The following is a 13110-nucleotide window of genomic DNA, read 5'->3' as shown; positions in this document are numbered from 1 at the left end:
TGAAAGCTAATTAGTGTGTTTTTAATCCCCTCAAGTGTACTCAGGAGTGCAACATCATTTCACTCGTAATTATTGGTGTAGTGTCTCCTCTCGTAATTGGCCTTCAGATTGGGCACACAGTAAACGCCTTACATTTGTTTTAACTTTTGCTTTATGACAACACTTGTTCTATCAGAGGACTTACATAAACGGATATATACATATATAAATATAGATATATATTTTTAAAATAAACACTCATAAGCACAAAGTCTGTCGTGCACTTTTGTCTATCATGGCCTTCTATGCATTAGACACACTAGTTCCAGAATGTGTCCCCAAAAACCTTTACTAAATGTAATGCAATGTTTTAAGTAACATTTTAACATTGTATTTCTCACTTTGTGCTCAGAAGCCAGACACTTTCTAATAAGTCGCCGTAAGGTCCATTTCCAGTCCTGTGGTTATCGTTAGTGTTAACCCTTTTGACGCTCAGAGAGCTGAAGCCTCGCAAGATTTGTTGAACTTTTTTTTTTCCCGGAATACTTCAGTTGAACTCCAAATTGCACCACTTGTTGGAGGCTCCACTGCATTGTCTGCATGTTTTACACCTCAGTCAGTAACTCAGCATTCAGGGTTTTGAAGGCCTTTTCACCGTGTTCCGCCATCACATTGAATCCGTGCAAGAGAACAGACTTCATAAATGTAAAAATATAAATCTCTCCTGCTCCCAAGTGTTGGTGTCTGCAGAGAGAGAGCTCTGCTAATGACTAACTTTAACTCCTCTTATTCAATCACAGAAAGCCTGCATGACAATCGCAAAATTACACAGCACGGCATGATGAATGGCTCCATTCTGGGTTCTTGCCAATGGACATTGCTATTACATTTGTGAGGTGCAGCAAATGGATCTGACTATCTTATCCTTTTTTTTCCACAAAAAGTTGTAGAAATCCTGCTGAAATCCAGACTTATGCATTCAAAACATTTCAATGGCCACTATACATACAATATTTCCTAAAAGTCAAGGTTTAATACTTAGAAATGAAACTTTGTAGCAGAGAATGTATTGCTTGTATAGCATTATGTATTTGCTGTGTATAATATACAGTATACACGGTAATATACTGTATATATTTCATTCGAAAGAATGTAATGAATTCCAAGATTAGACAATACATTTTTGTCATTATTTGTCACGCAGTTTGCTTGTATCATGAACAAGAGGGGACCCGATTCAGGTAGAAAGACACAACACCCCAATATAAGATGGTATTTTTTCCCCCATTTATCCCGTTATTTTGATATTTTTGTCCCCCTGGAGAGCAGTCTGGCTGGGCTGTCACTCAATTAATTAATAAATGATCGCTGTTTCGCGTTACACCCAGGTCTGTTATTAATCAAGACATATTGAAATACAAGGGTGGATTGGGACAATCACCACCAACATGAAATAGTTTGGTTTTGGAACAGCTGACATGCAGTCCAAGCCTCATTGCCTCCTCATTGAACACACGAAGGGCTCCCTCCAGGTCGTTTAGTTTCTAGTGACTGATCTGGCGTCATCAGATAGATAGACACATAGATAGATAGATAGATAGATCGATATAGTTTTGATGGAAGGTCGAGGGTGCGGAGGATGTTCCACAGTGTGGCTCGGTCAACCGTGTCTCGGTTTTTAGATCGATGAAGGCAATGAGCCGGTGTTGGTCGGAATTCCCTGGCCTTCTCAATGAGGAGTTCCGCAAAGTAGAATTCCTTATTCACAATGAAATATTTTGTGGCTAGAGCGTAGCAAACCTGTTTATGACCTTCTAAACATGGTTGTTAACATTATTCAAGCTCTCTAGACACCCCTACCTTTGTACTAGTATTACCCAATATATTTGACATAATAATAGAAAATAAGACTGTAGAATAAAGACTCACAGGTTAGCATTGGGAGAGATCCTTGTTTCTTTTTGTACTACTGGTACTTCGTGCAGTGCCTATTGTCTCATCAATGGAACGGTGCTGACACTTAGTGACCAGTGTAGAATACCACAGCGTGTCTTTCAATGCATTTTCTGAATGTCTTATATTTGTATTATTGAGTACATTTAGTCATTTTTATGATTGAAAATGTTTAATTTAGGCCCAAAATATGAAAGTTTGCTTGAACATGCATATTTTGAAAAAACGTGATAGAGTGAAGCCGCGAGATACGAACTGCGATGTGCCGAGGGATGACTGTATACTGTAATCATCTGGAAAATGTTTTGCAAAAAATTGGAGTTGAAAAAGAGAGGTTTGCTGACATTCAGGGTTATTCTGGTCAGTATGGCGTATACTTAGCCTACTATAAGAAGGATGTTTACTAGCGTTAATGATACACGGCTGCCTGCATCTGGCAAACGTCAGGTAGTAAGTGAGCTGAGGTGCTGTCATATTTTTTTTTAATTTACACATTTCCCTCCTTTGATTCCCTCTCTGCTGACACCCACTGCTCCCCTCTTCCACTCTGATCTATCAGGCTACCTTCGCCTCCTCGGTGACGCCTGATTAAAATGCATGTGCTGACCTCTGTGCCTTCCTCCGCTTCTTCTGCCTCCCTTATCTTCCCCCATCCTCCTCTCCTCCGTCTGCGTCCTCACGTGCAGTGTCCTAGTGGGCTAAGGCCGATGAAGGATGGCTCCGGTTGCTATGACTACTCCAGGGGCATCGACTGCACGGATGGCTTCAACGGAGGCTGCGAGCAGCTGTGTCACCAGCAGCTTGTACCTCTCGAAGACGAGCCCGGATCCAGCAATGTCCTCATGTACTGCGGGTGAGAATAACACTACAGTTATGCACCAATTTATTTAGTATATTGTGCCAAATATCCTAACAAAATTAAGTAGTATTCCACAAAAAAATTATTTTAAAAAAAGCATAAATATATGTACAAATACAATAAATGGTTGCATCGCTGCGTGTGTGACCGGCTTCCCAGCATGCCTTGCGGCACTTGTTTTGTAAAAAGTAACAAAAGTTATATGTTTAAGTTTAAGATGGCTGTTTATTATTCCCCATAGTTGTAGTACATGCCCTATGCGTGTTTACTTTTTATGCAACATTGCAGTATGCGGTATTTTCTTTATATGCAATCTATAGCTTGATTGATTGAAATAACCAACTGATATACACCCCTGATCAAAATTTGAAGACCAGCTGAAGACCAGTTTACATTTTGCACTGTTGGATCTTGGCGCAGGTTCTAAGTACAGCTTTAAAATGTAAAAAGAAGAACTGGGAGTGAGACAAACATTTCAGTAAGCTAACAACTTGCAAAATTGAAAATTTGCACACACAAAAAAAACATAGCTCAAAAAAAACGTAAAATCCCCCTAAAATGGAAATAAAATGTTCAAAGAATGTCATGAGTATGACATTATTGTTAATTACCTCAAAAATTGGTTTGGGCGTGCTTGATGCTAGTGTTTCCAGGAGGCTAGTGGGAATGCTTGCTCCAGGTGGTGAAGATGGCTTCACGGCAGGCATCCACTGTCTGGAACTGATGTCCATTTTGGTAAACTTCCCTTGCCATCCATCCTCAAATGTTCTCAGTTGGATTTAGATCAGGCGAAAACGCAGGATGGTCCAAAAGAGTGAGCTTATTCCTCACGAAGAAGTCCTTTGTCAGGCGGGCATTGTGAACTGCAGCACTGTCGCCCCTGCACAACCTGAAGCTCCATTGTTCCGTTGAAGGAAAAAGCACCCCAGATCGCGATAGCACGCCCTCCACTGGAAAACATCTCAGGTGGGATCTCATCGTCAACAATCTGAATCCGTTCAAAGAGAGAACGTTTTTGTTCGTTTTCCCCTTTGTTATCAAGAGATCATGACAGTGTGAATACGTGACGGGAAACGACATTGAATCCACATTTTTGCCAAGATTTTGGCTTTTAAAGACTGTGGTCTTAAGCTTTTGGTCAGCTGAGGACCAGCCTATTTCACTTTCGTTTGCAATACATTTCTTACGCAAAACATTTTTTTTTGTCTCTCTCCCGTTTCTTCTTTTTGCATTTTTAAGCTCTACTTAGGAACTCCTTAACATCCATCAGAATGTAAATTCTTGCAACTGTTCAACTGGTTTTAAAATTTTGATCAGGAGTGTATATCAAATCGTGCCTTATAGTCCAGCAATTTCAAGTGGAGGATATCCGGGAACTTGGCTGCAGTCCTGGGAAGAAAAATATGAAAATCAATCCAAAAACAACTGACTAAATGTCCAATTGATGTTAATACATCAATCATTTAATCAAATCCACTGCTCCGCAGGTTGAACCTTTGATGTTAATAAACTTGGAAGTGTAGTACAGGTAATGTTTTAACTACACAACTAACCAATGCAACTGCTTAAATGTAAAATTAAGACATGGAGAAACCATTGCCTCACCGTTTTTACTTTACTGGTTGTGCTTGACAATATTAGCGTCTCGTTTCATTATCATCACTGATGCTTTTGTAAAATAATGGATGGCAAAAAAAACTAAAGCAAAGAAGAAGCAAAAATAAAAACTGGGTGATAAGGTAGGGTGAACAAAACAAATTGGTTAACATCCTGAAACTTTGGTCAAGAAAGTGGAATAACAGAATTAAAAAACAAAGCAAGAAGGGACGAGAGCCGATATTGTTTTTTTGGGCAGTAAATCGGACAATATAATTTTTTGCGGTTGGGTTTGTAGGGTCTGCTACATATACACTTCTTGGTGATGCGACAAGAATTGTCATTTGGGTTTTGGATTGTGATTCAGCTTCTGTGCCAATATTTTCTGAGTTGACTGTTCCATGCAGGCTAGTCGCTTCAACTATTCCAACTACTCGCTTATTCTTCCTATTCTAAACAACAAAACGCATTCATTTGTTTTTAATTCTAACAAGACTTCAAGTGGCAATAGTGGACGTCAATAATAAATTGGCCTATTTGCATAGTAACTAAAGCACTCTATCCAGGAAACTCTAGTTGGTAACGTTTAGAGGAGCTTCTCATTGAATAACATGGGAACGAGTGTCCAGACTTTCGACTGGTACTGTAAATGCAGCATTACAGTGTTCCCTCGTTTATCGCAGAGGATAGGTTCCCAAAATAGCCCGCCCTAAGTAGCCAACTTAATTTTTTTACAATTATTATATATAATACGATGTATAATAATTTAAACACTCTCAAAAAAGTTCAAACAAAGTTTGAATTTTAATGATCAACCTACAGGTCGGACACCTGAAATTATCAAGTGACTCACGCATATTTCACTCCTCTGACTGTTCCTTTTTGTCCTGGCGCCGTTCCGCTGTACTGTAGCGCTTTTGTATCCTCGTTAAAACATATTGCTGCAGACGAACCGAAGATTAATTTACAAGCTAGCAAGCAAGCTAGCGATGACACAGGAGACATGCCTGGATGGCACAAAGGAGATTGACAGTGGTCTACAGCCAATCAGGACACAGGAAACAATGGGCTGTGCAGACAGAGAGGGAAGAGAGACACTCAACTCCCCACAACGCAATTCTTCTTAAAGGGCCAGGCCCAGCCTGTAACGCTACAAAAAATCAGAAGCAGCGAATCCGCGTAAGGTGAACCGCAATAGAGCGAGGGAGCACTGCATTACGAAATAATTACTTCGCATGCAATAATTGTTTGACTGAACGTATTAATGATAAAAAAATATGCTTTTTTCGAGATACTCAAAGCCTGTTGACAGGAAGCAACTAGTGATAACTAATAGTGATAATGATTATTATTTTTTGTTTTTTATCTAAAAAAGAGGGACGTACCAATTAGGCATCAGCTTTGGGCCATTTGATTGAAAAAAAAAAAATCCAAATAAAATAAGCCAAAATACATCTCTTAACTCACATTTTGTGGAAAAAAAAAGGTCTATTTAGAGTGTTTTTTTAGAATGAAACATATTTACATTCATTAAAGCAGGGGAAGCTCTTTAACAAGCACCCCCTGCTGACAAACCAATCTTAGTCCCAGCTGAAGTTTTAAAATCATAACATACAAGTCCACGTGTGGTAACATAGCCATTGAAAATGTCTTTAAAAATGTCTAACCTGTGAAAATGTCTTTGGAGATATTGGTATTTGGTTGACGGTATTCAATACACTTAATGTGTTATGCTAACACTGACTGTTAATTAACTGTGCAGCAGTGCTTTTTATAATTGGCTGTCATTGTTGAGAACATTTCTACCGATTTCCGATGCACAATTCAGCGATGGCCATCTGCTGATCCATTTGCATAACTCATATGCTAGATAGGCTGGCTGGATTGTGCTCACATGGAACTGCTGCAAACTCCAGGTCAAGGACATTCTAATCGTCAATGTAGAGATGGCTTCATTTTCGACACGTTAGCCTGACTGGTACCCTAATTGAAGGACAGCGGAACTAGATGTGAAGCTCGCCGAGCAGCCTGTCTTTGTCACTGGAATATTGTTAACCCATCAACGCTGCTCACATGTCTTCCTCCTCCTCCTCCTCCTCCTCAGGTGTGTGCAGGAGTACAAACTGGCAGCAGATGGGCGCTCCTGTCTTCTGCAGTCCGACAACTGCGAGGGACCCAAATGTCCGCGGAAGGCCGCTCACTTCAACGGCACCTTGTTCGGAGAGATGCTGCATGGATACGACAACAAAAGCCATCAGGTCAACCTGGGACAGATTTTCCAGATGACCTTCAGGTAAATTAGTGTGCATGATTGCATCCCACACGTTACCCAAAACCAAAACATGTCTTGGCCTGCTCACGGCCACACTGGATTACCGACTGTTTCAATATTCTTCTACCATTGATTATTGGAAAGCATGAATTATTTACAGCAATATTTCTTTACGTATTTTCCTTTTCCACATGCTGCGAACACCGAGGAGAAAATGGATGTCATAGTTGCACTGAAAAACGTGATTGTCCATAACGTAATGTCCCAACGTGGCTCATGGGTTATGACACAGACAAACTAGGACAAACAGTATCTCAACTTTTCAATGATTTATCCAAACTCTTAACATAAAAAAGTAAATAAAAATAGTAAAATAATTGGAGTGAAAACCAGCATGGTGCAGCCAAGCATCTGTTGGGGGGGGGGACAGAGCTGCCAGAAATGGAGCCTTTTATTTTCCGGGAGCGTCCTCTCAGGTGCTCCAGATTAGACCAGTCGACCAATGGGTGGACTTCAACCTCAGAGAGAGAGCGCACATCATCATTATTAATGTGACACACCTGAGAACCCCCGGTACCTCAGCAGGGCCTTCATCCCCACCTCCCCCGAAGGGAACCCTGACCACCAAGCGCACAAACTCTAATTTACATGAATTAATACAAATTAAACTGAACTTAACATTTACCACCAACAGAAAAGAGAATCTTGAAATGACCTTATTACCCACGTCTAACAAAATCCTCCGTACCCAGGGAGCAAATTAAGGAAATGGAAAGAGGAAAAAAAAACAAGGAGCATAAAAGGACATTGCAACAGTTCTTTAACTTATTTTAGCCTGTGAAAAGGCATCCACCAGTACATTAGCTATTCGTTTAATGCAGGGTTGGGCGATTATTTCGACCTGCAGGCCACAATGGGTTAAAAATGTTTGGCTCGTGTGTACATCCATCCATTTTCCTCCGCTTATCCGGGTCCGGGTCGCAGGGGCAGCAGTCTCAGTAGGGAAGCCCAGACTTGTTCCCCCGCCACCTCTTCCAGCTCCACCGAGAGGACACCAAGGCGTTTCCAGGCCAGCTGGGAGACATAAATCCTCCAGCGTGTCCTTGGACTGCTCCGGGGCCTTCTCTCGGCTGGGCATGCCCGGAACACCTCACCAGGGAGGCGTCCGGGAGGCATCCCGACTAGATGCCCGAGCCACCACAACTGGCTCCTCTCAATGTGAAGGAGCAGCGGCTCTACTCTGACCGAGCTCCTCACCAGCTCTCTTAGGGTGAGTCCAGCCACCCTACGGAGGAAACTCATTTCAGTCGCTTGTATCCGCGATCTCGTTCTGTCATGACCCAAAGCGCATGACCATAGGTGAGGGTGGGAACATAGATCGACCACTAAATTGAGAGCTTTGCCTTCCGGCTCAGTTCCCTCTTCCCCACGACGGTCCGGTACAGCGACTGAATTACTGCAGACGCAGTGCCGATCGGCCTGTCGACCTCACGCTCCAACCTTATACTTTAACTCCTCCACTTGGGGCAGGACCTCATTCCCAACCCGCAGGGTGCAATCCACCCTTTTCCGACTGAGAACCACGGATTTGGAGATGCTGAGTCTCATCCCATAAGCTTCACACTCAGCTGCAAACCGCCCCAGTAAACGTTGAAGGTCACAACCCAACGAGGCCATTAAGACCACATCGTCTGCAAATAGCAGAGAATTGGACTTCCTTGACGCCTTGGCTGTGCCTGGAAATTCTGTCCATGAAAATTATGAACAGAACACTCCTGATCAAAATTTTACCAGTTGAAAAACTGCAAGAATTTACATTTTGCACAGTTTGTTCTTAAGGAGGTTCTGTGAACTGCAGCATTGTCCTGTTGAAAAACCCATTACCAAACGGACAAGGGCCTTCATTCTTGAGGAATGTCCCCTGCAAGATCAACACACAGCCATCTGCCGTTTTACGCCCCTCCGCAACCTGAAGCTCCATTGTTCCATTTAAGAAAAGAGCACCCCAGATCATGATGGCGCCCCCTCCGCTGTGCCATGTGGAAAACATTGCAGGTGGAAGTTCTTTGTCATGCCAGTAATGTTGGAGTACAGTAGTTCCTCTGAGTTAGCGCCTACAATTTTGGTAAATATGGAGGTCACGGCATATAAATGGAGCGCTGCTGGTGTTTTTGCATGTTTTTTTTAATACAGGGATTTAGAGGCAAAATAGGTGAATCCCTATTACCTGAATCGTTAGTGGAAAAACTGCCAGCACGAGGCGGCTATATCGAACACACAGAGAAGGGAAAGACGTGTTCTTGTCTCACATAATGATGGTGGATAATGGGCAACATTTCCAAAAAGGTGCAGTTTTCCTTTAACATAAGGCCTACTACTTTACTTCAGCAATTTAAAAACAGACACTGAGCCTTCACGATGTCTTTGCAAAACTATGCCGTGGAATTAGCTTTAGCCTCACTGTCACTGACCGCATTTGATCCTCCAAGCCTGTGCCAAAAAAACCTCTGCACAACACATTATCACGAGTAAAAACACCTTCCGTAAAGTTACCCTACTGGTAACACAAACTCATGTATGTATTTCACTAATACTTGTTTTACCTGGATGCATATTTTTTAATTTCTCCAACACAATTAATTCACCAGCACCGTCAAAGGTGGAAATAGTGCAGAAAACCAGTGTTTTAATAGCATTTTCTGGCAAACTCAACTTTTGTTTGTCCCTACAAAACCTTAGTGTTGCTGTAGACTGAAATATTTTTTTATTCAATCAATAAATAACACTGAATGTCTTTACTCTGTTTCAGATTGGGTAGGCTAGGTTTTGCCTGTGTAGACTGCATTTAGAGGTGAAAACAACATGAAAACCAGAGAGCTGTCTGTTGGTTAAAAACAAGCAATTGTGAATATGAGAGAAGATGGAAAATCAATCAGAACCACTGTACAAACATTGGTCGTAGCCACTACAACTATTTGGAATGTCCTGAAGAAGAAAGAACTCACAAGTGTACTAAATAACAGAAATTGAACAGGTGGACCAAGGAAAACATCAGCAGTTGACAACATTAGGTAACATCAGCAACAACCTGCAGAAGGCAAGAGTGAAGGTATCACTGTCTGCTGTTCACAGAGGACTTCATGAACAAAAGTACAATGTCTACACCAGAAAATGCTAACTCACTAGCAACAAGACTAGGAATTAAGCCAGGCTGGAATTTGCCAGAAGGTACAGAGATGAGTCTAAACAGTTCTGAGACAAAAGCTTTGTTGACTGATGAATTTCAAACAAAACAGAAAATGCATCAGTCTCTTTTTCAAGAGCGGCGGCAACCTGAGGTTATTTACATCAAAATGACATCCAGACCTCAACACGAATTCTTTCCAGCTCCGATTATGTTATTTAACGTCCAATTTGTGTTTCATTTTTTCATGCTCCAACTGCAACATCATTTTTATTTTATTTCTTTCTCTTTTTTTTTTTGCTGCTCAAAATTTAATCCGTGTGTCTGAAAGGAAAGAGCCGACCTACTTAAAGAAGAATCAGTTTGTTGTTCAAACCCAACTCAAGCAATTTTGCTTGTACTGCAGCTTCGGTATTTCATTTTAGACGCTTGTCACCAATCACCGCCACTGAATAATATCCAGCAATTGAAAGCAGCTTTCATGCAGACATCCAGGGGCTTCCTGCCTGAGAAGGAGCAGCAATAAACCCCACATGACCAACCATGTTTATAAATGCAGACCAGGTAAATAAACAAAAGCCCAGACAGACAGAACAGAAGAATGCCTGTGCACAACAGGGACTAACCCCCTGATGGTTTGCCATTTCCCCACTAGACTAGTAATCCCCTCCACTATCTAACATCCCCCCCAGTCGTCATATGGTCACGTATGGTGGGTACTTGGGCGGCAGTGACTCAGGAGGTAAAGCAGGCTGTCTGTTTGATCCTTGCTCCCTCCACCCAGTCGCTGTCATTGCGTCCCTGGGCAAGACACTTCACCCATCTTGCCTCCAGTGCTACCCACACTGGTGTATGAATGTCCAGTGCAAATTGGCAGCCACATTTTCATCAGACTACCCCAGGGCGGCTGTGGCCACCGATGTACTGTAGATTATCACCACCAGTGTATGACTGAGGAGTGAATGAATAGTGGGTTCATTGTGAAGTGTGCCTTGAAAAGTGCTATAAAATATAATCCAGTACTTACACACGATAGACCGCTGGTTCAGAAAGGCGCCTAGCAAGTGAGCAACACACCTAAAACCACGGACATGCCCCCAAGCAAAAGCTTCAGCCACATTCACCGCAACACTACAAGAGGATCGCCCAAAAAATCCAAAAGGGAACAGTGCTACGAAGTTTACAAGAATAACCTCATGAGGAAAAGTAATGTCATTTCAATAAAACAATTAATTTATCATTTTGTAAGAAACAAAACAAAATAAAGTTGTAGTTTTTGGAAAATTTGCTTGCGGAAAAAATTTTGAATATTGGATTGAAGTCATAATATTGCAAAAAGAAAATGTACAATATGAGGTGCACTTTTTTTCTTGATATAATTTAGCATTTCCAACATTTTCAGCATCTGGCCCTCAGTGGAAAAAGTTTGGACACCCTTGATATAAATTCAATGCCTCAGCTATAATTAGAGTTTTTAACCATATGTGCTAAAATGTCAGTGCCAGTATATACTTTTTAAATAAGCATAAAAAAATCTGCCAGCAGAACAATAAAAGTGTTGGGGTCTAACATAATTGTTACAGACAGTCAGGTGAAGATCCCAAAATGCGGAGCCAGACACAGTTCAGGCCAAAAATGCAGTCTTTAATGTAGGTGGAGCAGGAAGTAAGTCACAAAAGAAATACAAAAGTCTAGAGTCCAAACTGAGGTAGAACGGTGCAACTAAGGTAGCAAAACATAAGGCACCGTGGAAAAAGGCAAAAATTCGGCGTCGCAAGGGGCAAGGAGGACGTGGAACAGGCTCTAATCACGCACGCACCAGCTTTTAGGTGAAAAGAACAGCAACAAACAAACTGGCGCTTCAGAGGCAGGATGCAGACCAATAGCAACAATCCCACATCCTCCTCCAGCAGCCAGGTGGCTGAAGAGCCCTTGATGGCAGAGTGGCTACAGGTGCGCCTTGTGGCGCCGCCCGCTCAGGCAGTGAAGGAATCTAAAAAGAAGGTGGCAACACCAAAAGAAGCAGAACCACAACAGACCCTAACAATAGTAACAAAACATAAAAAAACAAACTTTAAAAAATTCTGCCGACCAGTCACATTTCTTGTTTATTTTCAGTTTTTGCAGCGTGGTTTCTAACTTAATGACTCGGATATAAGATGACATATTTTTGAAAAAGACGGGTCACATGCACGCCAAACAACTTCTCCCGAAGTGAGTCATAGCTTTTCTTCATGTCACTCACACACAGTGGTGGTCATTTCTAATTCATTTAAAACATCTATTTTCCCCAAAACAGGTCTTGAAAAAGAAGAGTCAACTTATATTCCTGGTCCTCTTATATTTATGCCAATACAGTATTATTAGTCTCTTCTCATATTCTTCTTCTTGTTGCTGCTCTTTCTTTTGGAGTCAAAGAAAAAAAAGTCAAAGAAAAAGCAAAAACATCTCCACATATAATCCTTGAAATGATATGCTGATGTCAAACATGATGGCGGTTTGGACGCTAACGTTTTTTGAGACATTAGAGGCGTATTTTGGTGAGAACTGTGTAACCTCAGGTTCCACTACACCACATTATTTTGTCACTGGTGTATAATGAAGATGCAATCCTCCTTTGAACCTTGTTTCACACCTCTCTGGGTTTATTTGTCTACATCTCTGAAGACGCATTATGAGCAACAGTGCTGTCTTTCATCAGTTTAGTTGCTGCACTGAAAAAAAAAAAAGAAAAAAGAGAAAGAGAAAGCCTTGACATATCACGGGAGCACAATAGGTTCTTTGCTATACTTTGTGTTGTGTCGGTACAGCGGATGTGAGTGACAAGCAGCCGTGAGTGACATCCCGAGTTTTGGGAGGATTGAGACTTTATCCCTTCTCCTCGTAAACTGTCAGCCCTCCCTCCAAGGTGCTGCACGTTGATAAAAGTCACATGTGACGAAAAAGCTCCTGTACGGAGATGATGAGCGGCTATCTAAGCAGAATTAAACTGGGCCCTGTATCGCACTTCCCCCCCCTCACTGACTGCCTTCTATTTGCACACATGCACGCTACACTGACACTTTTCAAGGGCACATCATTTCTGGGTCTCCCCTCAGGTCATGATAGTCGTGCTTGGCTAAACACCCCCTCAGGCTGGCCTGTGCATCGGACTGTATAATGATATGATTTATGTTGCTTAGACATGCAACTTTGTTATCATAAACCTGCTTAAAACATCATAAAAGTGCAAAGCAGCAGGTTAGAAGTGGTACGTCCATGTCTGCA

The 13110-nt window shown here is 41.8% G+C and overlaps 1 protein-coding gene across 4 annotated transcripts in view; it reads left to right on the top strand.

Annotated features, from left to right (window-relative positions):
- LOC129169966 (astrotactin-2-like) overlaps window positions 1-13110 on the top strand; it is a 286350-nt gene that overhangs the window by 157379 nt on the left and 115861 nt on the right. For all 4 annotated transcript variants that reach the window (XM_054756998.1, XM_054756997.1, XM_054756996.1 and 1 more), the window contains exons 12-13: window positions 2619-2785; window positions 6492-6680. In XM_054756998.1, the coding sequence (XP_054612973.1) occupies window positions 2619-2785; window positions 6492-6680 (356 nt within the window). The remainder of the gene's footprint in view (window positions 1-2618; window positions 2786-6491; window positions 6681-13110) is intronic.

This window comes from Dunckerocampus dactyliophorus, chromosome 17, assembly GCF_027744805.1.
Source record: "Dunckerocampus dactyliophorus isolate RoL2022-P2 chromosome 17, RoL_Ddac_1.1, whole genome shotgun sequence".
In the NCBI taxonomy this organism is placed as follows: domain Eukaryota; kingdom Metazoa; phylum Chordata; class Actinopteri; order Syngnathiformes; family Syngnathidae; genus Dunckerocampus; species Dunckerocampus dactyliophorus.
The sequence above is the reverse complement of the archived record's forward strand: the minus strand, read 5'-3'. Positions and strand labels throughout refer to the sequence as shown.